This window comes from Pholcus phalangioides, unplaced genomic scaffold (assembly GCF_987345545.1).
Source record: "Pholcus phalangioides strain wild (caught in Gottingen) unplaced genomic scaffold, Ppha-v1.0 ptg000039l_1, whole genome shotgun sequence".
NCBI classification, from domain to species: domain Eukaryota; kingdom Metazoa; phylum Arthropoda; class Arachnida; order Araneae; family Pholcidae; genus Pholcus; species Pholcus phalangioides.
The window spans coordinates 9,678,844-9,702,751 of record NW_028301625.1 but is presented as its reverse complement, the minus strand read 5'-3'; the positions used below and the strand labels follow the sequence as shown (position 1 = coordinate 9,702,751).

Below are 23,908 nucleotides of genomic sequence, written 5' to 3'. Positions count from 1 at the left end.
CAGATTTTTTTTTTTACAATAATTTGTCAAAATGATTAAGAGATGCATGCACAAATATAACATATTCCTTTCCAACATAATCTCAAGATTTTTAAAAACATTTTTCCCAACGGAATGACAATTTTTAATCCTTCCTCGAATAAATAAGAGGGATATCTGTGCAGCCAGAGTTGCATCCTCGTCGAATATCGGCCACTCATGCCTCTTTAAGCTGTCCAAACAAATGGTAGTAAGAGAGAGATAATTCGGACTGTAAGGAGGGTGTTCCAGAGTTAACCAGTGGCCTTGTATTGCCGCGGAGAAGAATGGCACGAGGAACCCCCTCGCAGACACTTTTCGATGCTTCGTGTCCAGGCGATCTTCATTGATGGATATCAAACTCTTTCATACTTCATACTGCACAAACTGTTGTTGTGAAGAGGCCGGTTTGGCACCAAAAACCTGTTTTGACGAACGAGGACGGAGACAGTTGTGTTGACGGATTCTCGTTCTGCTGGTTTGCGACGCTGAAGAGTGAGGTCACCTCCGAGCAAGCGCCGTCGTGTGCTCACAAAAGTATTTGGACAAATCAGTAATTTATTCATGTAAAAATTAAGTACAGGGTGATTATAATTAAAGTTCCCGCGTGTGTGCTCTTAGTAATTTTTCTAAAAAACTGCAGCCAAATTTTTAGGATACCTTAATGAGAAGAATGGCATGGGAGAGAGATTTATGAAATAAAAAAATAGTTAAATTTTCGACCACCAGGTGCAAAAGTGGCGCTTTTTATTGCATTTTCTATTGGATCATATAGCATATATACCAAGTTTCAATGGAATACGTCTACCAGAACGGGTGCAACATGGGTCTGAGTAGTTTCAGTATACTGACGCGGATCAGAGACCTATGTAGCGCCAGTTCTGGAGAACGTATTCTATTGAAACTTGGTATATACGCTATATAGTCCATGGGGGAAAAGTAAAATGCAATAAAAAAGGTCCATTTTCTTCACCTGGAGGTCGAAAATATTGAACTACTTCTTTTATTTCATAAATATCTCTCATGGTCGCATGGTCTCTCATTAAGATATCCTAAAAATTTGGCTGTATTCGGATAAGCAGTTTCTGAGAAAACTACTTAGAGCACGAGAACTTTAATTATAATCACCCTGTATACACGTCAATAATGTAAAACTTAGACTCAGCATTCCCTAGTAACGCCGTGTTGCTAATGGTTCAGAGACATCGCCCTCTTCTGATGGACTTGTAGTGAGTATAACACTACGATGCACTTGAAATTCGTCCATGGACTCCCAAGTCTCGGAACGAGCCCACGCTCTTAATGATGGAAATCTACACAGACCGACACAGATCCCCTTTGGGAAACCGATTCGCGCAACTATCGTTGAGATGTGATTACCGTCCAATTGGACGGGAATCACATCTCAACGATAGGACTCCCAGTTTCAGTCGATCATACCCGCACGTGAGTAAAATAGAAACACAGGTAACCTCTCAACCCTCAATCTCCCTCCAAAATCGTCTACCTAAAGTCCCATTCACGTGTAAGATTGAGGGTCGCTTTGGTGATAATTACCGGCATGGCAACTTTTTTCCCTTGGGAGAAAAGCTCATCAAAAAAACCCATTTTTCTTGGGGTGGATTGGTGGTCAACACCGACCTTCTCTCCCATAATCCTTTGCGCCGCGAAAACTATTGTAAGCTCCTTCGTCAGTCATCTTGAATCAAGCACTTCCGTTCAACCCACGTAACCAGTGACGACTTCCGGAAAGAAGAGGGCATTACCGGCATAAACTAAACGTCATGTGAATGGTTTGTAGTTAAAATCCCCATTACCGGGAATTTCCCGGGATGTTTTATTGCACATGTGAATGGGGCTTAAAAGTATGGACAATGATTCGATCTAAACGACTGGGGGGAACCCCTTCTTTCCCATCATCTCATAATCAGAATTGTACGAAATAAATTTTATCGTGTAATTTAATATACGATTTTGCTAGTAATATTTTTTACTCTTGAACCTCTTGTTGGTAATGATTAAGTAGACTACTGTATTTGTTTCCCTTGTACGATCACGCTGTGTTTACCTCCCTAATTGGAAGGCTTAACCTTTTTAGTAACTTTACAATTTTTAATTTTATCTCATGTTATTTCCATTTAAATTAACTGTAGGTTTTAGAAGTGTTAACTTCGTTATTACCAACACAACTGCAACATAAATACATGGGAAGCAAATATAAAAAATATATATATATATCTCATGTTAATTATATATTTATATAATATTAACTAATATTAAAATATAAGCAAATATGAAAAAGAAACTCGGTGATTTTAAGATGCGGCTTTTTAAGGCTTAGATGTAATATCCTGTCCAAAGCATTCGAACGTATTCGTCTCTTATTCAATCGATTCTCTCTCAAAATAGGTTCATAATTTAGTGTACCTTGACCGGGTAGATTTACTGACGACACACACACACACACACACACAGCAGAGGCTTTCAAAAAAAAAAATTTGAGGTAAACCTAGAATTCAATTCTTCACGTCATCTTCGTAATCACTAGGTCGAAAATGATTGCTGCAAATATGAGCGTTCTTACAGTTTACTTGATCGAGCCTCTTACATTCGGACACTCATATTTTGCGAGTTTCTGCGGTCTTTAGGAAAATTATAAGTAACTTCGAATCCCAAGTTTCTGTCCTCCGAGAATAGTTCTTGCACGTTGCCATCGCACACGAACTCATATATTTACTTTTCTCATTTTCACATGAGAATCACAAAAAAATATTATAAAAACACCACCATACGAGAGAAAAACAGTAAAACAAGCAAATAAAATTTAAAATAATCCTCTTCAATATAGTAGACTAGGACTCTGCTCTTGCGTTGCTTGTCATGTGCTACAAAGTGCTTGATCAATGACGTCACGCAGTAGCTCCCAAACCACGCCCATCTGAGCCAGGGAGGGGAGCGCGTTTACAAAGAGATGAAAAAGCCCTTAAGCCGGGTTTTCCTAGGAGTAGAACTTTTGCGCCGTGCGCAGCGTGAAAACGCTGATTGGTCAAAAAAAACCTGAATTTCAAGTTTTTAACCAATCAGCATTTTCACGCTGCATACGGCGTAAAAATTCTACTCCTAGGAAAAAAAACCCGGCTTTACTATATAGTTCTGCCAATCAATACCCTACCGGTCTGGAATAAAATACCGGTTTATGTTTAATCCACCCACGCATAATGAGTGCAACCTAGGACCATATACGACTCTGATAACTCGACCAACCAAAACGTGATTAAAAGAAATCCCTCCACAGCATAGCGTGGTTTCGATCTGCGGACATTCGAGTTATTAGCCTAATGCGCTACCACTGCGCACTTCACCATAAGACAAGACTCAAAGGCAAACTGTTAAAAATGGTGAATAAACCTAAAAATATCTATTAATAGAATCTTTCGAACACTCTACATAACTCATATATTATACATGCAATATAGTATATTATGTATTTCCTATAACATGATCATAGTCATTCGATCCAAATACATACCCAATACTCTGATATGTCTGATAAATAAATGTATAACATGATTCGTATGAAATCATAAAGCTTTTGATCAGTTAATTAGAAAGTGACAGATAACCGGTCACTATATGGTTGGATAATGAGGAATCTACTTCCCGTTCAATATCATATTTTCAGTCATCCAAGACAAAATACGAGACAACATTGTCCATACTAATAGGTACTAGAGAAAGAATAGATGATGGAGCACCGAGAATGAAATTGATAAATATTGTACGAAACGTTGGTGGACCAGAACGTTGCTACTCAACTGGGTGTCAATGTGATAAACACGATATGAGGTTGAATCGTTATTGATTAATCACAGCTCAAGAGCTTCAATTCTTCCTTGTCAGCCGAAATTATGGGGGGGGGGGGAACTTATTAAAATTTAATACAAAAAAAGCTTTCCTATTAAACAGATAACTCTATCGTACATAAATGGAGGAAAAAACGCTATGAGAAATTATCAAAATTTTCATCTTTTATGAACTACTTATCCTAGGCGAGATTTGACATCACCCAATCGAAAATAAGCAAGACTAATGTGAAGCTTAGCTGATAACCAAAAATCTGCAGCTAAAAAATATGCTCAAACGAAGATTAGTCATAATATCTAATTGCATCATGTTAATGTATATATATTTGCCCCATATCTGATTAACAAAAATATTCATGTTCTCTAAATGGGGAGAACGCTTGAAACAAAGTACCAATTACCGTGTGACAAGAAATCATTGCAATCGTCGACTTCGCAATTACGAATTGATATATTCATGAAAACTGCGATTATGTTGATTTCCCTAAGGACCGTGAAAAGTAAAATATCCAAATCAACTGAGTATCTCATTTCATCTGTACATTATTATTCAAGGAAGCATCTTGTACGCAACATACAAAATTTTACATTGCTGTACTTTTCACTGTTTAAGAGCTGTTAATCACGATATACTGTGTGTGTGTGTGGCCCCTCAACAGGGCTGGACTTGGTAATTTAGCGGAAAAAACATTTTGTGGCCTTCTTTCATATTCATATACATGCCTGTCCCCCACCCCGCACGAAAGATATGATAGTAGTTTTCACCTAGAGGCCCGGGATAAACTCATTGTTCTATACATCAACGAATACCAATTTAAGGGCCCCGGTTGAAATCTTAATTTTTGGGTCGAAAAGACGGGGAGGTTCCAGAATGCACGGTCATCTTAGTGCAAGTGCATAGTCTCATATTAACGAGACCCACGTGCTGGAAAACGAAATGCCTAATACAAGGTATCGAATCCTGGTGACTGACACCAGGACACCCGACTGTGTTTGGTAGGAGGGGTTTGGTTGGGAATCGCTTTTCCCGAAGGCTTGTGAGGGTTATGCCCGGGTTACTGCTGAGACCATGGCCGCCACACATAAGCGAGGCTGACAGAAGGGCCGTTATAACAAACTCACATGCTCCATCTCGAAAAGTATTGTGCAGAATCTCATTACCAAGAGAAGAATCTCTAAAGAAGAGCAGAATCTCATTTCCCGGAACGTGTCAGAGTGGGCGCATGCGTTAAGACTATATTGCTGATAGAGCTCTATTCAGTTAAGTGGTCGATTTCATGTGTATTTTTTATTTTTTTCAACTATCGACTTTCCTAAAGCCGGATTTTCCTAGAACTTTTGCGCCGTGTGCAGCGTGAAAACGCTGATTGGTTAAAAACCTGAAATTCAGGTTTCTTTTTCACCTATCCGCGTCTTCACGCTACGCGCACCATAGAAAACCCGGCTTAAACCCTTCACAGCGACGCCCGAATCCAGTTCGAGAAACAAAAATTTTATATTTGTGATTTGATGATCATATTTTGAATACTATTTTACAAAAACAAAGTTTCTCTTTCCATGAAAATCGAATCGAGTTCATCTTTTTATTGATATGATGCACAACAAAGAAAAAAAAAACTTCCATTTTTGGAGCATTTTTTTTCTGACATACATTACTCTCTCAGGGGAGTTAAAAAACAATTTAAAGAACCACAATAAAAATTTGTTTGGGGTCCTGTCAAAAATTACTACCTCATTGAAGATTTTGGGAAAGGGGTTCACCACCATATGTGTGCCTGCCAATGACACAAGACACATTTCTCAGCACCTGGGGCGTACGCAGGATCGACCTTCGGAGGGGGCACAAAAATTTTCTTCCCTAGAAATTTTAAGTCACCCTTCAAAAATCATTTAAATTAACAGAAAGTGGTTAAAATAGCACATAAAGGTATTTTCTTTCCATGTATATATATATATATATTACTTTTTTTAACCAAAATATTAACTTTTCTCATTTTTGGTCGGCTTGGGGGCACGGCACCCCTATGCCCTCCCTGCGTATGCCTTTGCTCGTCACGATATGGAATTGCAAACTATGACTCTGTTAAGCAGTTAATAAAACTCAAAATAAAGTAGAATACGTAATCAGTTACATTAAAATTTTTTATGGCCCCAAATGTGATCATGCTCATGAATATGATCCTGGTCCTAGCATGCAGCTTGGGGAGGGCAGAGGTCTCGTGCCTCAGGGGCTGGACCTGAAAGGCTAACACGTTTACTTTTTATTCCCTCGAAATTACGGAAAGAAAGGCACTGAAATGAACACGTGTACGGGAGAGAATCAATATTTTTCTAGTTGCGGTTCTCTCTCTGTTAATATACCCGGAATCAGTGAATTGCATGTCACGCGGTTGATTCCGATTCAGCGATAAACTGATCGATGAAATTCTGGATAGAAGAGTAGTTTTATTTACGGCAGCCAAAGGCCGCCCATTACCTAAAATGTAACTGTCCCGTTTGTGTTCGCATAAATTATCCTCTTTGACATGCTTTGAATTAAAAAAAAAAGTGCGAAGAAAAATAATATTATATAATTCACTCAGTGCATATTCAGCCCTATTAAAAAAAAAAGTAGTAATAGTATTCATTTTGTTCCAGTAGATGGCAGCACACATCGAAATAAACATACATCGCGGTTGTTAAAACTTTGTACGAGTAATGTTAAAAAAAAGGAAACCGACATATTCTTAAACTCTTGCGATATCTAGCATGCATGTACTCACGACCAGCTCTTCAATTTCATGGTATATTTTCGAACAGTATAACTCTGTACGAGACCTCAATACTCGCTGATAACGTTTTTCAGGAAACAGTCATGACAAAACGCTTTAAACGGGAAATCTCGATATTATCAGAGAATTTTCTCACCTACCTTAGTTTCTCTTTGGAGTTTTTGATTCACTTGAAAACATTACTACAGACAGTACAAGCAGCACTTATTTATATTCCGAGCATTTACAAGGTTTATACAGGAATAAAAAAGCTTATATTTTAATTGTCACCCACGTATTTGCATCTTTAAACTTGGGTTTCTTCATCGAAATTCCAGTGTTCCGTTTTTTTTGTGCGATATTCATTTCTTTGAACACGACACTTCGCTTACGGATTATGTGATGTTGGCACATCTTGCCGCTGTAATTCTCGAAATCAAAGGATTTTCGTCTACAAATTGAGTTTTTAAAGCTTTTCTTGTTGTTGGAAGCATACGTATTGGATGTTATGCGAAGAATTAATTTCCAAGTGGTCTGCGCACACACATTGGCGTACGCAAAAGGGGGGGGGGGTTGGGGTTTTAAACCCCTCAAGCCGAGATTACTGTTATTTTACAGGAAAAAATGTAAAACCCACATCAAGAAAAAAAAAATTGAAAACCGCCTTGAGAAAATTCTGCGTACGCCTATGCACACACAAACCTATTTTTCTTACCTGAAAAAAAACAGCTTTAAATGTTATTCGAAATTAGCATTTGTAAATCTGTCAAGTGTTCGTTGTTTTAGCCTTGATTTTGTACCAATAGATACAGAAGTAGCTAAAAAGCAGCCGTTATTATACGCAAACGTCTTCCATATAACACCACTATAGGAAGATTGTTAATCTCATTCTTAAATTTATCCAGTACAACATAAGTAAAGAACTAGGCTTTTCTGAGATTTTTTTCTACTTCCTTATTCAGAGAGACCACGTCGATTATCTTCGGATATCTGGACAGTTAATTCTCTGCATATTTTTTGGACAATAACAAGTAAACAATATTGTGTTCAACCAGTGAAAAAAAAAAAGCAAACGCTAATTTCGAAAGTGGTCGGCTTTGAAGTGGCCATCAAAAGAAAGACTTCAGTTAATTAAAGCACAAAAATAATCATTTTCATGAAATCAATAGGCTTTCTGGATATTATTCCGAGGGGTTAACAGGAAAAAATATTTCTCCCCACCGAGAAACACCTTTTTCCTGTTCACCTCGGCATAATATTCAGAAAACCTAATGATTTTATGTATCCCAGCCGAGCAAAAAATCATCCAATTACTATTTCATGAGAAAAAGGCAAAATGTGCGCTGATTTCGGGGGACTCGAGATGAATTCTCAAAAACGTTGCAAATGAGAAATAGCAAACACTAGAAAGTTAAAGCAGGAAAAATTATCAATAAGGAAAAAGTTGGAACCACAAAAATAAGTCTTACTAAGCGGGATTCATGTCCTAGTAAGCAAATGATTGACACCTTCTTCTCTATACTATTATCAGAAGCGGCTCCTGAAGCCTGTATATATCAGCGGCACGAGTCTTTTTTTATAGAATGGCACCAAAAATAGGTCCGCAAGGGTAGATATTTTGTTTTCCGCCCTGGGCTATTATATCATGGAAGCTTCATTTAGACAATTCATTGAAACAAAAAAATACATCACCAAAAAATGAAATACAATTTTTTGCATGTAACACACATCAAAAAGCTTTAATGACTCCATTTTTTTTTCAGTTCAACCAATTCTCATCTATCCAAATTACAACTCTTCCCAATATGGAAATTTCTACTCTTGTGCTGCAACTTTCAGCTGACTGACTCATCATTACATTAGTAAATTTGGTATGTTCATAAATAAGCTATACATTTTACATAAAAAATAACCACATACATCAAAATTTTTTTCAAAAGGAAAGTTTGTACAAAAGAAATTTTTTTAAAGATTGGAATGAATAATCTTCGTTCACAACAAAGATAATTCATTTGTGAACATTATCATGCATTATGGACCAAATCACAGATACGCTCGGGATTTTTAATTTTTTGCATTTTGGCATGTCTTTCTATCTAAATAACATGAAAGATCGCTTCCAGACAGGTCTGCAAAAGTTTTTCTGCATGACATCATATAATAAATATGTATTAGAGTAATCTAATGCTCCAAAAGCTTCATTTCATACTTTGCAACAAACAACCAAACTTGATTAACATTTAACTGGTAATGCTACCATAAAATTTGACATTTTCTTTTGTCTAAAATAAATTTTTAGACATTGTTCTTTTACCACCTTACTACTATCAGTAGCTTATTATTTTATCTAGATAAATTCTTCAATAGTGAACTTCATTAGTGAGAGTTATTGTTGGTGGCTTATTTAATCATAAAATTTATGGCCCATTACCATTTCTGCGCAACTATATTTATAAAAGCAATTTTTGCTTTTATATTTTTAATTTATTATAGTTATATAATATATATAAACACAGCTTTTTAACATATAAATACCTGTAAATTAGAGTATAGGATTTTTAGTTTAAAAAATATTAATTCCTCAGTTTTGAGTGGCCAAAATTACAGAATATATTACAAACCTTGTCATACAGCTGGAAAATAAGTCACTGGCCACTATTCGAATTACATATAAATTATAAATGAACTATCTCAACTTAAACTTCATATATAACTGTAATGTAATATAGAAAAGAGGGGGGGGGGTTTCCCAACAAGCCTTTCATGCTAAAAAGAAAAGTTAATGACAACTCTGCAATCACTAATATTGAATAGGATTTGAATAAAATGAGAATTAAAAAGAAATAGTAGACAATTTATGTATTCCAGCTATTCCATCTTCAGTAGCAGTACTAAGTACCTAGTGAAGAACAATTTGTTTGATACGCTGCCAGAAAAATAAAAAAAGACAGTTACTTTGTAAAAACTGCTAAATAAAATTTTGTAGAAAATACTGAGCAAAATGTTATATACCTGCATTGAATATAACTAACATTGATTTATCTAAAAATGCTAATTCACCATATTCTCTAAATTTTAGATGATTTTATTAGAGGCAAGAGATTTTATGACAGACTATTGTGTGTGTGTGACTTCAGCAGACCATTATTGCCACTACAGTGTTAAATACAAATTTACTCAAAAGAATTTATATGGAAAGTATATTTAAATAGAAAATATTTTTGAAATTTTAAAAAATTAAATCAATGAGCATCAAATTTAAACAAAAGTTATAAAAACCTAATGATTCTCATAATAGTTTTACAACGAATAAAATAAACTTAGGAAGTCACCAAAATGAAGAAAATTACTTGGCAATGGCATACAGCATGTTTATAAAAAGTCAGATACTACTTGAGTCAACAATTTGAGTTTATGAATATTAAGAATCAAGGTCAAACAGAGACTTGAAGGTTGGTTCTAATGAACCTATCGCTGCTACCAAATGTTTAAGATCATTGAAAATAAGATAATCGCCAATCAACTACAGATTTGAGATACAATCAAGGCCTTAGTTTAACATCGTCCCCTAGAGACAATAAAAATTACTTCATATGGAGGGTGACTTAAAAATGAGTAATTCAAGTTCACTAATTATGCTGGCATTCCTATAAAAAGTAACGTTATAGGTCAGATGATGTTAAAAGTGATTATAATGTGGTCTTATATTGTAATTAGGCTCAACAAATTCTAATTTATTATGATTTTAACAGTTTTTTTCAATTATTTTTTTCAACTTTATAAATTTTAAAGATAAGAAAATTATTCATAGCGATGTAACACATACAATGGATAGATTCTTATTGATAAAACTTTTTACTAAAATACAGTGAAAATTTCAGCAGCTATAAATTTGTTTATATGTGAAAGAATTTACTTTTTTTTTTTTAATGTTGGGAAATTTCTCAAATGTTTTATTTTGTACACACATTGATAATCAAATACAATCATTGAAGTAAAAATTTTGCCAATGAAATGTAAAGGCACTCAAGGAAAATTTAGAGGTTGAACTGACAAACAAAATACAGAATAAAATAGCAGAATGACTAGAATACCTGATAATCAAAAATCAATTATGCCACTTATAGAGATATTACTCATATGACTACTCTTATTTGCAATAGAATCTGATAGAATCTCTGGTAAATAATAGCATAAAACTAATGAGAATTAAACACTCATATTGATTTATTGGGTGTCTTAAAAATTAGTTAGTGCATTTTCTGGTTAATTCAAATAATTTTTGGATAATTCTGAAAAATGTTTAGTCGACTGCTTATCCATAATTCCATTAAAATGAATTCAACTTATTTCAATCACAAATACATATAAATCATTGAGTTATAGATTCACAAATTTAATCTTTTTCTGTAAAGCATTGATTTATTAATGACATTTGCTTAAAATTAATTTCAACATTAAATAAATTGGGATACATAAATACATAAAGATCAACAAAAAACATAAGCAAAAATGCAATTGAATATGATTGAAATAACATAAAATTCATTATTGTCAGATTAGAGATGCAGAGAAAAACACTGCAGACCGATAGCACCATTCATAATATAAACAAACATGATGCAAAATTTGAACTAATAAGCTGTGATTGAATATAATTGAAATAACATAAAATTCCTTATTGTCAGAATAGAGGTGCAGAGAAAAACACTGCACAGTCTGCAGGCAGTCAGTCTGCCCTGCAGACTAACACGATTCATAATATAAACAAACGTGAAGCAAAATTTGGAAACAAAATTCCAGTCACAGAGCTAAGAAACAGAATTCACTAGTTCTTGTAAATCTTCCTCTATGGGTTTTTCTACAACAACCATGTAGCCCCCTTCATCTTCATCATTGAAAGATACATCATCCAGACTACATTCATCTAAAACACATAGTACATTATTTGCAAGTTCATGTACCAAACTGTCATCAATTTGGCTACCAATGCTATCTCTGGTTTCACTTTCTTGCGCTTCCAAACTACCTCTATCAATAACTCTCAATGCAGGCACTTGCAATGATTCTCTTGAAGAAACCTTTACGGAATCATTCTCAGGCACTTCTATATTGATATTTTTATTTTTTGATTCATTGTCAACTGCATAGTTTATACTAGGCATTCCATGAGCTATACCCACCAAATTACTTGCATTAGTAACTGCTTTTACAGGTGCAGGCACATTCACGTTATCAGCAATTTTCACAATGATTTTGCCACCGGATGGAGACTCGCATATGGTAGGCTTAACATCGCAATCTGAAAGAATTGAATCGCACTGAGGAACTTCTTCTGGTGATGATAAAATTATTCCATGGAATGCCATGTGCTTCTTATAGCTACCTAACTGCAAAAAATCTTTCCCACAGACTGTACACTGATAAGGTAAACCTCCCGAATGCATAGCAAAATGTTTTTCCAAGTTTCCAGCCCGTTTAAATGTTTTTCCACATTTTTCACACACATATGGTTCTTCAGCATTATGAACTACAATATGCTGTTTTAAAGCACTCTCCCTCGAAAAGCTTTTGGAGCAAACTTTACATATAAATGGTCTTTCATTTGTGTGGCTCTGAACATGCTTTTTCAAATAACTAGGCTTGGTGAATTCTTTTCCACAAAACTCACATGTCAAAGATATTTTATCTTCATTGTGTTTTTCAATATGCCTTTTCATTCCTCCTATTTGAATGAAACCTTTACCACATATAGGGCATGAATGAGGTCTTTCACCAGTATGTATCATCTGGTGTTTCTTTAGATCACTTTGTTGATTACAAGTTCGACCACAAATTTCACAAGTATGTGGACTCTGTCCCATATGGACCATCACATGAAGTTTCAGGTGATGCAAACGATTGAACTTTTTTCCACAAACATAACAACTGAAAGGACGCTCTTCTTCTGGTTTATGAATAATTTTATGTTGTCGCAGTTGATTCATCTGATGAAATTTTTTGCCACAAATGTTACATGGATGAGGGCGTTCTCTTTCCATGGTTAGTAGTAGAGTGTAAAGAACTCCCCAGAAATATTTGAAAAAAAAAATTAATTCATTCCACAGTGACCCCCAATGCAATTTAATTTGTAAAAAAAAAATTTTACACGAAAGCTTCAAAATGCACGTTTAATTATATTGCTTCATTGTTTGAATTCATCTGAAATTGTTCTTATAACTCTATATTTATCTCTTCAAATGATCCTTCTTTGTTGGATAATTAGAACAAGAATTCTTTTTCTAAAATAGATTACTGTCATTTCTCATAACAATTTGTAGTCTGAAAGCTGTGTTTCCATTATCTGATGCAAGCAATTTGCATAAATTTTTCATATTATGAGGGTCGAATATGTCTAATTCTTTATTCAATTTTTGGCATTATGAGGTATCAAACCTGTAATAAACAAACATGAAATTGACATACTCAAATAACATACATATTAAAAACTCAAATAACATACATATTAAACCTCAAAATATTCATCTATCTTCCTTAACAGCAAGGTCATAACCATGCAGGGATGACCTTGGGGGGGGCGGGGTCTGGTCCTTCCACTCCGAAATGTGAGAAAATGACATGGGCCTATGTATGGAATCGCATATAAGCTTATGTCTATTACTATATCACTTTGGTCTCTACCAGAACAAATTTCTGGCTACAGCCCAGTCATAAGCTTACAAATCCCTTAAACCAGAGTTCTCACCTGGTGCTCTGTGTGCACTTCCTAGGGGCTCTTTGGCCGCTTGAGAAAAATAAAAATCAAAACAGTAAATTAGAAAAAAAAAATTAAGTATTTTTAAATAATATAAATCACAAATAAAAAATACGCCTAAGGGGCTCTGCTATAGAAATTATGTACCAAAAATGGCTCAGTGGGTCAAAAAAAAGTTGAGAAACACTGCCTTAAACCATACAACTTTACTAATGAAGACAGAGGTATCCCAACAGTTCAAAACTAGAAAGATGGGCAGTCTATGTGACCCTTTGCATGTACTACCTCAAGTAAGAATAAACCAAAGGATTAATACTTTCTCTGCATACACATATTTTTTCTCAATTCTTATTGTTATATGTCGTTAAACTTTGGGAACCAGCTTTTCTGGTCCATTTCCAACATGCAGGAGAAAGCAAGGTTTGGCCTAATAGGAATTAAAAAAGGGTGATTCTCACGAAATTGACCTAAATTGTGTCCCCAGCAGTTTACAATAAATATATTTGACACAGAACTTTTATTGTCACTTCCTATTTATATTTTGGTGCTTTAAAAGTCGCCACTGTTTTAAAATTTTTGATCAATATAGCATTTTTTTTTTAATTTGCTTCAACAAATTTTCATTTGTGAAGGAAATGCCTTTTCCCTGGCCGTCCCCAGCCCATGTCAAATTTTAAAATAATTTTCCATCTTAAAACAAAAAATATATATTTTTAGGGCCAGTATACATTAATATCTCATTTTATTTTTACAATTTTAAATACCTTTTATCAGTAGTTTGTATAGTGAAATGAAAATTTTCCCCAGCTTCCCCCCCCCCCATTCATAACGTTTGGAGAACTTTGTGTTGAGAATGTAGCCATCACTTGAACTTTCTTTTAAATCAATTAGAATTGCAAATTAATTCACAAATTAGGTTTATTCAAGAAAAAAAAAGGATGGATTGATCATAAGTTGGGGGGGGGGGGGGAAGTAAACAAAATCCAAACTTCTTGGTTGCAACATCAAGCTGCATGACTGAATGAACACTAGAACTTTACCACTGGACTTATCCCATTACTGTGATCTCTTCCAGCCCAGCTTCATGGAAGAGTCCAGAATACTTTATTTTATTTCAAAAAGTGACGAATTTAAAAAAAAAAACCACAAAATTTTTAAACATGAAGCTGCAGTAATGTTTCATCTAAAGACTGTTTTGAGAATGCAACTCATGCTATAGAAAAATAGACAAATTAGAAATCTGTTGTCGCCATAAAATTGATGAAAAAGGAGGGAGAAACACAAATAAAAAAATAAAATAAAAATGCAATTGATAAAAAAATTGTTCAGGGTATCAGTGCTTGTCCAAGTTTAAAAAATACCACAATATATGGCACGTGTTGCGAGTTTCAACCATAAATATCAAGTGCTGAAACAGGCAATTGCCTTGTTGGATTTGTACATCTCTTAACATGATAAAATTAAAATTAATTTTTTTCATCATGAATTGTTAACAAACTACATTGTTGACTATATTTCATTTATTAGAAGGTAAAAAAACGTCTAAAAATTTTTTCCCTTTTTTTTTTAACTTTTTCATTTTTTTGTCCTATTTCATGAGAATGATCCAGAATACATCCAAAAGCCTGATATTAAATTATATCAAGTCGTGAATAAATAAATGAAACAATGAAAAAAAAATGCAGTAGTCTCTCAAAAATCCAGACCTCCAAAAGTTTGAGTTTCTGGATAATCCGAGCCACTGAAAATTTTCAAATTTCCTTCCAAGACCCTCTTTATCTCACTTTTTTTTCATCTAAGAATCCAACTTCTTAATTTTTTTTCCAGGACTACTGCAGTACAGTAATTTCAGTTTGAAAGGAACTAGGCAGTCCCCAGTCCTATAATGGGTAACTGGTGTAAAAAATATAGACTCCCTTGAATGGACGTTGACCATTTCAACTTTCTGGAGGGGAGGGGGGGGGGTCACTGAGAAAGAGCAGCAAGTTTGGCAGTTTTCTTTGTAATGGTGGACAATGGCACTGTCCCCTAATTGCTCACATAAAATCATTGGAAAGGCAGTTGAAAGCTATCACAGTGTCATTTACTATCAATCCCACCTCCAACTCTTTCTCAACCACTCTCTCATCTTCGCACCCTTTTCATTCTTCATTTTTTCAAATACATCATATGACAACTATATCTTATTCAAGAATAAAAATACACTAAGTATGCTAACACTGCTGTTGCTTGTTTTTTTTTTTTTTTTTTTTTTTTGCTGCTTTGTTTAAAAGTAAAACCAACATTCAAAGCAGCATTTTTTATTGTTTTTCAGATAATTCGAGTTTTTTGATAATTGGAGGCCGCCTCTGTCCCATCCACCTCAGATTACCACGACCTCTACTGAAATAGTTTTTTACTTTCGGAAATGTGTTTATCACACAAATTTGATGATTATAATGAAAATTAATCGTTTTCTGTTGCTCTAATTTATTGTCAACCAAATTACAAAGCACAGCACATAATACTTAGCACCTTTTGATGCATGTTCAGAAATTGAAAAAATATGCTGTCACTTTTATATAACAAAATCATGTATTGCATTGCACACACACACACAATTCAAGATATTTCTCTGCTAATTCCAATCATTAACAAATGATCAAGGATTACAAAACACTCAGTAGTCTATTTGTATATATTTCTACTTATATACTTCTTTGCTTCTTTCAGATGTGCCAACTTCAGGAATAAAGAAATCTGGTGATTCTCCTGAGAGGGCCCCAACCCCTCGCCCAAGATAAAAAAATGTAATATTTTTTTTATGAATTTTTTATTTATAAAAATTGAGAAAAGTTCCCCTCCTCCATCCCCAGGCAAAAACTGCGTAGCCCCCAAGTAGAATATAATCATCGTGGAAGCTGTCAGGGATGAATAATCTTGGATATACGAACTCTCAAAGGCAGTTGTATATTTTCTTTTTGAAGATATTTAATCAGAGAAAACAATTTAAAAACTTCAAAATATAAGGCTGCTGACGAAAAAAAGCTGCAGTGGTATCACTGTCACATGATGTACACTCAATATCTCTATCATTGTGTTTGCCACGTGGTTGTTTATTAATAGAATACAATAATATTATACAGGAATTTCTGCAACCAAGACCATCCTCTGATAAATGGTTGCCGATAAACGCTAAGCAAACAAAGTCATGTCGTTGCCAGGTTTGTCTACAGGTGGTTTTCCCAATGGCGACCGTAGTCATTGATGTCACAACATCGTGAAAAAAAGCTCGGGAAAATCTAAATACAATCTAAAAGAAATCGAAAACACTTTTCTTCCAAATCTAATTTTCTGCTAAAATAGGCCTATGGATAGTTTTATCAAATCTGGAGAGCGGGAGAAAGGGCAAAAAATCCGGAGTTTCTCGCCAAAATCTGGAGAGTTGGCAGGTCTGTTCGTTTTCTTCTAATCTATGCAAAGAAATAGTATCTAGCATTTTTCATAAAATATGATTTGTGGCAGCAAAAGCAAACCTAAGGTTTGAACTACCTATATGAGTTTGCAAAAAAGAAATCATTCTAAAATGCAGAGAACTGACAAGGTTCAAATTAGCCAATTCACTCAATTCTTAGAGGTCAGAAATGAACTATACGAAATTTGTGACTCAAATTTCTAGTCTCCTTTGGTCTTCCTTGCTGTTTCCTGACATGCCAACTAATGCAGGGAGTGTGACAATAAAAATATATTAACAGATCGATAGTTTTACTCTTAGGCTCCTTTCAGACAGAGAGGGTGCACTCGCTTCTGCTCACATAGCTACTGGCTTGTTCTAAATCAGGAACTGTTGTTGAGTTAGAATCCTTTGGGTGCAGTGAAAGAAGAGAATCACCTGGAACCAGACAAAATGTTTGAGCGGGTGTCCACTAGGCAAGTGAGTGGCAGGCCTGCCTCCGCTGGTTGGAATGACTAAGCATTTGCTTAGCCTATATGCATCTGTTCACATCTTTTCAAACACAGCAGGTCTTCTGTGCTCGCTACAATTGTTTCTAATGTTCTTATGGCCATCATATCAATTAATTATCTATGATTTTCCTCTCAGTTGCTATTAATCAACTTTTGACAGACTGCCATTTGCATAACCTTGTTTTGAAATTTTTGTCAAGTGATTTCCCATATCCAAAAGGATGTCACTCTTCCCTATCCACACAAAGGTTTCAACAACTGGCTGGTGCGAAGATGAATCACGGGAAAGAGAAAATTCAACTGACCTTGCAGTGATTCAAACTCACATCATCTCACTTGCCAGGTGAGCACCAGACTACAAAGGCAACAAACTTTAATCTTTCCTTAGAGCTCTTGCGCGCGGAACAGGGCCGTTCATGGACAGTCAGACTTAACTCAGACCAAATCTCATAATTGCTGACACTACTTTACCGCGCACCAACTCTGGTCATATATCGCCATGCGGCAATTTCGGGAGTTGGTTGCCAATACGGAGTTGGGTGGGAAATGAAGGCTCTATCCATCGGTTGTGTTGCCCTAGGCTCGGTAGGTAAAGAACTTGCTTCTAACGTTCTATGCCCGGATTCGAACCCATGTACCTTGATGGTAACCTTCATTTTAGTGGAAGACAAGCATCTTACCATGGCACCACTCGGGCATAATTGCTGACACTGTCACCAGATGGTGACTTATCTAAGGATGATGTCACTCTTCGCTATTCAAAAAATCACCAACGAATGAGGCAAATACTAAAACTCCTTATGCATTTCGACAAGTTTAGTATCGTCTTCAGAGGATAAGAATATCTCGCTGGCCGAGTCTTCCACAGAGATGCCATTGAAGCGTTATAACGCATCAAATACCTGGAATTTCAGAAAAGGACACAAAAATTTTGTTCACACGTCCTCCGGGAAGCGTTTTTTCCTAGTTCTATATAAGAAAAAAGTAGAAAGAAAAATTTCCCCAACTTTTTTCCTTCTTTTTACCATCTATCATGATTGTGCGACCTTGAAAAAGTGGTTTTACTACTTTGTACACTGTACTGTATTGATATACACACGGGTTGCTTCCCTGAATGAGGGGCGCGTAATTGTCAAATTTTGGAGTTTTTATTCCCCTGCAGATTTTCTCCCTTCCGGTCACATACCGGAAATTACGGTACTTCCGCGGCTATCTGCCGGCATTCAAAGACAGCGTCTATACACCGTGAATTTGCATTGTTCCTGCAATATTGCGAATGCACATTTTTTTTTTAAATCTTAAAGGATTGGAACACCCATTCAAACTGTAAAACTTTCCCGAGACCATGGCAAAAAAAAAACCAAATCTGTTAAAACTCTTACCTTGAATATTCAGTTTTGCCATCTAGCTGCTATGTGGTAGTGTCACAGTTTCACATCACAAAAATCATGGGTGTGTACGCAAAATCGGCTTTTGGAGGGCACAAGGATCTAATTCTTCACAGAAAGTTTAGGTCACTAACACTCGAAAACAATTTTAAATTAACAGAACAGATACTATAAAAAAAGAAATTATTTTATTCCAATATAATAATTTAATTCTCTACAAAAATATTTTTAATTTTTGAAATTAAATTTCCCCCGGAATTTTGCTTTTGGTGAAAATCCGGATTTGGAACCCGCGATCACGCAATGGTAATTGGCTAAAAATGTGATTTTCTAAGGTTTCCAAATTTTGAGTTCGCTATTCCTTTGAAAAACTTCTGGTTGCCACGGCGATCACACAACACAAATATGTATACATTAAACTCCAAATACACGAATTACCAGTTTAGAGGATAGATGCAGGGCCGCAACTGGGAGGGGGAGGCGGGTTTAGTGCCCCGGGCTCTGGACTAGGGGGCACCAAATTCACCCTTTATAATCGTTTTTCTACATTACATGGGTGTGCCAAAATATGTGCTTGTCCCATTCGAGATATTATCTAGTTGCTGCGCCAGACAGATGGCACCACCTACTGAACACAAAACAAGCCAAATGCTGGGCATACACACATAAGCACACTGTTAAGTTTCTCCAACACAAATGTGACATAGCTCCTATATACATGTGTGGAAATATGTGGCAGTTAAATGGCAACAGATCAGAGTGGTGGACCATGAGGGAAGGAAAATGAAATCATTTTACCAGGAAAACCAAAGTATGAATAGGGAATCAGAATACAAGTGCCTGAGAGAAAAGAGATTGCTTTAAATTTGATCAGAAGATATTGAAAGTGCTAAGATTTTTTTTAATGAAATGTACAATCAATCGGAAGGAAATTTATAGATTGATTTATTAGTAAATATATAAATATGTGCCTCCAACTGTTAGTTAAAGTGGGTGCTGCTTATAACGTTTTTTAAAAAACCGTCACAAAAAACATTGTAAACAGGAAAACACTTTAAACGGGAAATCATAATGAGAATTACTTATTGTTAAGACCACGAAAATAAGTTGTACTAAGTGGAAAAAAGTTCTAAATGGGAAAAACGTTATAAGCGGATTCAACTGTAAATTTGTTTTCGATTTATTACATATGCGGAGGGACCCATATTTTTCGAATAACCTGGGACCCAGGTAAATTAGAGTACAATGGCATCTCTGACCGATCCATTTCACTGAAAGTGGAATCATGTACATTTAGGCTACTTAATTAATTGGTTGATTGAAAGTCAACTCAAATCAGATAAAGTTTAAATTATCCTCTGAACTTTCAAAAAATGTTTATTTAATTATCTTTTTATTTGCACTTCAATTAGGTGTAACTTTTAAAAGTGTTGACTTCATTATTTCTAATACAACTGCAACATAAAAACAAGAATAGCGAGTAACATCTGAGCTGGGTGTGATGTTACACAATTATTTACAGTATGGGTCTAATTTCCTATGTTAAGATCAAAAGGAGCACCCACAAGTTCCAAATACTTGAGATGCCCTTTAGGAATCAAATATAAAAAAAAATCTTAATATACAAAATGTTTAAATATTCTTATTTTAAATGGAAATATCAAAAGACATTAAAACTCGGCAACTATTACTTGGATTTAATTCATTTCTTAGCATATAAATTATAAAAATGCCACTTGCACATAACCTGTGACACTAAAACAACACTATAAAAAGAAATCTCACTTAAAATAGTGAAATAAGCAATTAAAAAAAAATAAGTGTGGTGTTGAAATTTGATGGGTAAATTTTTGTATTTCTTTCTATATAGGCCTATATTCATTTGATTTTCTTTCATTTTATATATCTTTATTTTGGAGATGTTCCAGCCAGGCAACCAGACACAGGTGGACACTGTGATTCTTTATCTTCTACACAATACAATATCTTCTACTTGTTCTTTCTCCTCCATCAACATTCCTTGACATTCTTTTGCATGCCCTTTTATCATACACCTTGAATTCTTCTCTTGGTTGATGTGACACATGCTTGACCTTGTGAGAAACCTCTTGCCTCTCTTCAGGGTTCCAAATGCTTTTTTTAAGCGATTGACTTCAGTCCAGTCTTTTCCCTTTTTTTCTCCCAAGAAGACACTGAGTATTTCTTCTTGTTCTGGCCAGTTTGGCTGGCTAGGAGAAGTTTGTAAAAAATGTAGCTGTGAGGTTGTAAGCAAGCTCTTTTCAAGAGCAACCATGTCCAATTTTTGAAGGTTGAAAAATAATAGGTATATAGAATGGTGTTAGTACTCTCTCAAACTTATGCCATCAAGCTTTAGTACAAGTGAATTTTGACCATGCTCTAGGTATCAATACCTTTGAGTATCATTCAATATTATTCAAACTTTGGCGCACCAAAATGAGAATCTACATTGACTTGACATACAAGTGAACTATGACATTGCCCTGGTTACTAACAGATTCTGTATGTGGCCTTGCGTTGTCCTGGAGGCCCCAAGTCCTCAACTATACATCTCCCGGAACTCTTGCTGTCCCGCACGTCCTGGAGGCCTAAGTCACTAAGGCCTTATCACCTTAATTCCTATGGCACGAAGACTTCTATTCAGCTTCAGTTCTCAAGCTATAACCGATGGTAATGTGCGATATTCTTATCAGTCGGAGGTGGGTAACCAAACCGCTCGCCCATTTTTGCCCTCTACAGTTCATGAAAAATCCTAATTTAACTTTCTCATATTTCGTATGTTATTTTATGTGAGAGTTTTGCTGTTTCCTACATACCTATTATGAAGTAATGTTCATATATTTATCCAGGAGCCCTAAATATTCAACTATGCTTAAGAACTAAATGAAATTTTTGAATCTTTAAGACTCACTGTGTTCATAACTTGTCTGTTTGCTTAACACCTACAATACATTTTGATACCAGGAACCTGGGTCCAATTTCCAATACCCATCCTCTCTCATCACAGCTAACCCGAAGATAAATGAAAATTTAAAATTTAACGTCAAAATTTTAAATTTAAATAAACATCATAACATATGCTACGTCAATGGAACATGCTTAGTAGGCTATGCTGATGTTTGCTAAAATAAAGTATTAGGGCCATTACATCACACAGTAGCTCAGAGACCACACCCACAAAGCCAAGATAGCAAGCGTGACTTCAAAGGGATAAAACAGCCTTTATTATATAGCCCTGCCCAAAACGAGCAAAAACTTGGAAATTTTTTAACTAGTTTTGACTTGATATACAAGATGTTTCCTACAATACGAGTAGTACATATACCAAAGACTAAGACGAACATTACGTCTACATGAAGATATAATGGGACAAAGCTGATGTGATGCGCTCTTCCTCCTATAGCAAGCAAGGACATCTTGATGATTTAAGGGTCAGGCTCTTATATTGTTTATTTATAATTGTTTGTTTATTGTTAATTTATATTGTTTTAATGAAAGGTCAAATTGGAAAATATAGGCCTAACATAGGCCTATTGCATATGTGTATTAATGATTAAAAACCTTTGATAGTTTGAGGGAACACTTGTTTGATTTAGACTTATTTGTTAAGGCATCATTGACTACAGGAATGACATTCATGGTACGAGCCCATGAAAGATTGTCTCCCCACTCTTGTGTGTATTAACGCAAGCAGGAATTTCAAAATCAAACCCCCTTGCTTTTCAATATCATTGAAACATATTCAAACCTTCAATGTAAGTTAAAATAAATAAAAAATAATAATAATGATTTAATTTTCTTGTGTTCTAGATTATGTTATTATTAAGCACATTTCCAATACAAATTTTATTTGTAAACCAAAATTTGAACTTTAGCCTATCGCTTTTAACAAGAATGATTGTTCGAGCAAGTGTTTGTTGGGAAGAATTGTTAATGTAAGCAGTACTGCATAAGCGAATACAGGCTCCTCAAACGAGGGCAGGGAGACACTAAGGATGTGTATAGTGAATGAAGGGGATATCAACCTCAGCCTAGGCCAGGGTTTAAGCTACGGTCGCATTTTTCGCAAAATGCAAAAATCTTAGAATCACCCTTTCTTTCCCCCACCACTCTGTATCCGCCTATGCAATGACACTGCTTTGTTTCTAAGAAATAAATAGACTACTGCAAGATTCCTCATTTGTGAACACACTGAACGTCTTACCTGAAATCGGCACCAGGGTTTCTCAAAGGCAAATTCTGAAGATTGCGTGCCAGAATCATTCTTGATGGTCAAAATCTAACTTATGCAATTCAATAGAACAATATCTAGTTTTATGACGATTTCTTACAGAAATTAGTGGCACAGTTAGATGTACAATCCTTCAGAACCCCCACACGAATTTACATTAGATTAACACAAAAAGTTATCCACACACGTACTAATACTTCAATTTACATTTAACCTTCTTACTACATTAGAATACAATAAAACTTATCCTAAATTACCAGACACAATTTTAATACTTTACAAATAAAATCAATGCAAAGTAAATTCACACATAACTTTGAGGAGACAGCATGAATATTTCATGAATCCGGATCACAGTAAAATCCCATTTTAATCTATTTAAAAAAAAAATCACGGCATTCAGAGAAATTTGATAAATTTAAAGAATAGAATATCACGTTACCTAACACGACGAGCTTCATTAGAGAATTTAACATTTATTTTAATTGCTGGATATCATATAATTAGTTTATCACGTGGGCAACAATTTTAATTTTAGGGAAATTAATTAGTTATGATTAAAAGTATTACATTAAAATGACAAAAAAAAGGAGACATCTAACTGTGCAAGTTATTATGTTTATGTAAGAATCCGCTAAAGCTGATAGAAGAATACAGCCTAGCGTTTTGCACCTTGCTAATCATTTTAAATGGAAACAGACGAAATGATGCGCAAGAAACTGTAAATATCTAACCATATGTCCCGAAATAAACGGGACAGTATCATTTCCCCCCTCCCTATTTTTCGTAGATCACACACGTCACATTGTTCTAATTTAAAATACAGTCGAACCCTGTTGTAATGCCATCATCCGTCCCAAAAAATTTTGGCGCTCTAACGAGTTTGGCGTTACATCGGATCATGGGTCGGAATAGCGTTGCAGAGAAGCTTTATTACATAA

The 23,908-nt window shown here is 35.2% G+C and overlaps 1 protein-coding gene across 3 annotated transcripts; it reads right to left on the bottom strand.

Annotated features, from left to right (window-relative positions):
* Positions 1-8,348: 8,348 nt before the first annotated feature.
* On the bottom strand, positions 8,349-23,615 carry LOC149065553 (uncharacterized). 3 transcript variants are annotated; one of them, XM_089253664.1, is made up of 3 exons: positions 22,941-23,609; positions 18,713-18,826; positions 8,349-13,066 (listed from the first exon to the last, which is right to left on the bottom strand). In XM_089253664.1, exon 3 carries the CDS (start codon positions 12,670-12,672, stop codon positions 11,443-11,445), a length of 1,230 nt encoding a protein of 409 aa, XP_089109790.1. In that variant the 5' UTR covers positions 12,673-13,066; positions 18,713-18,826; positions 22,941-23,609; the 3' UTR covers positions 8,349-11,442. The 3 variants fall into 3 exon arrangements, with proteins under 3 accessions (XP_089109790.1, XP_089109789.1, XP_089109791.1); XM_089253663.1 differs by lacking the exon at positions 18,713-18,826 and having other exon boundaries at positions 22,941-23,615; XM_089253665.1 differs by lacking the exon at positions 18,713-18,826 and having other exon boundaries at positions 23,410-23,609.
* Between the last annotated feature and the right edge of the window lie 293 nt (positions 23,616-23,908).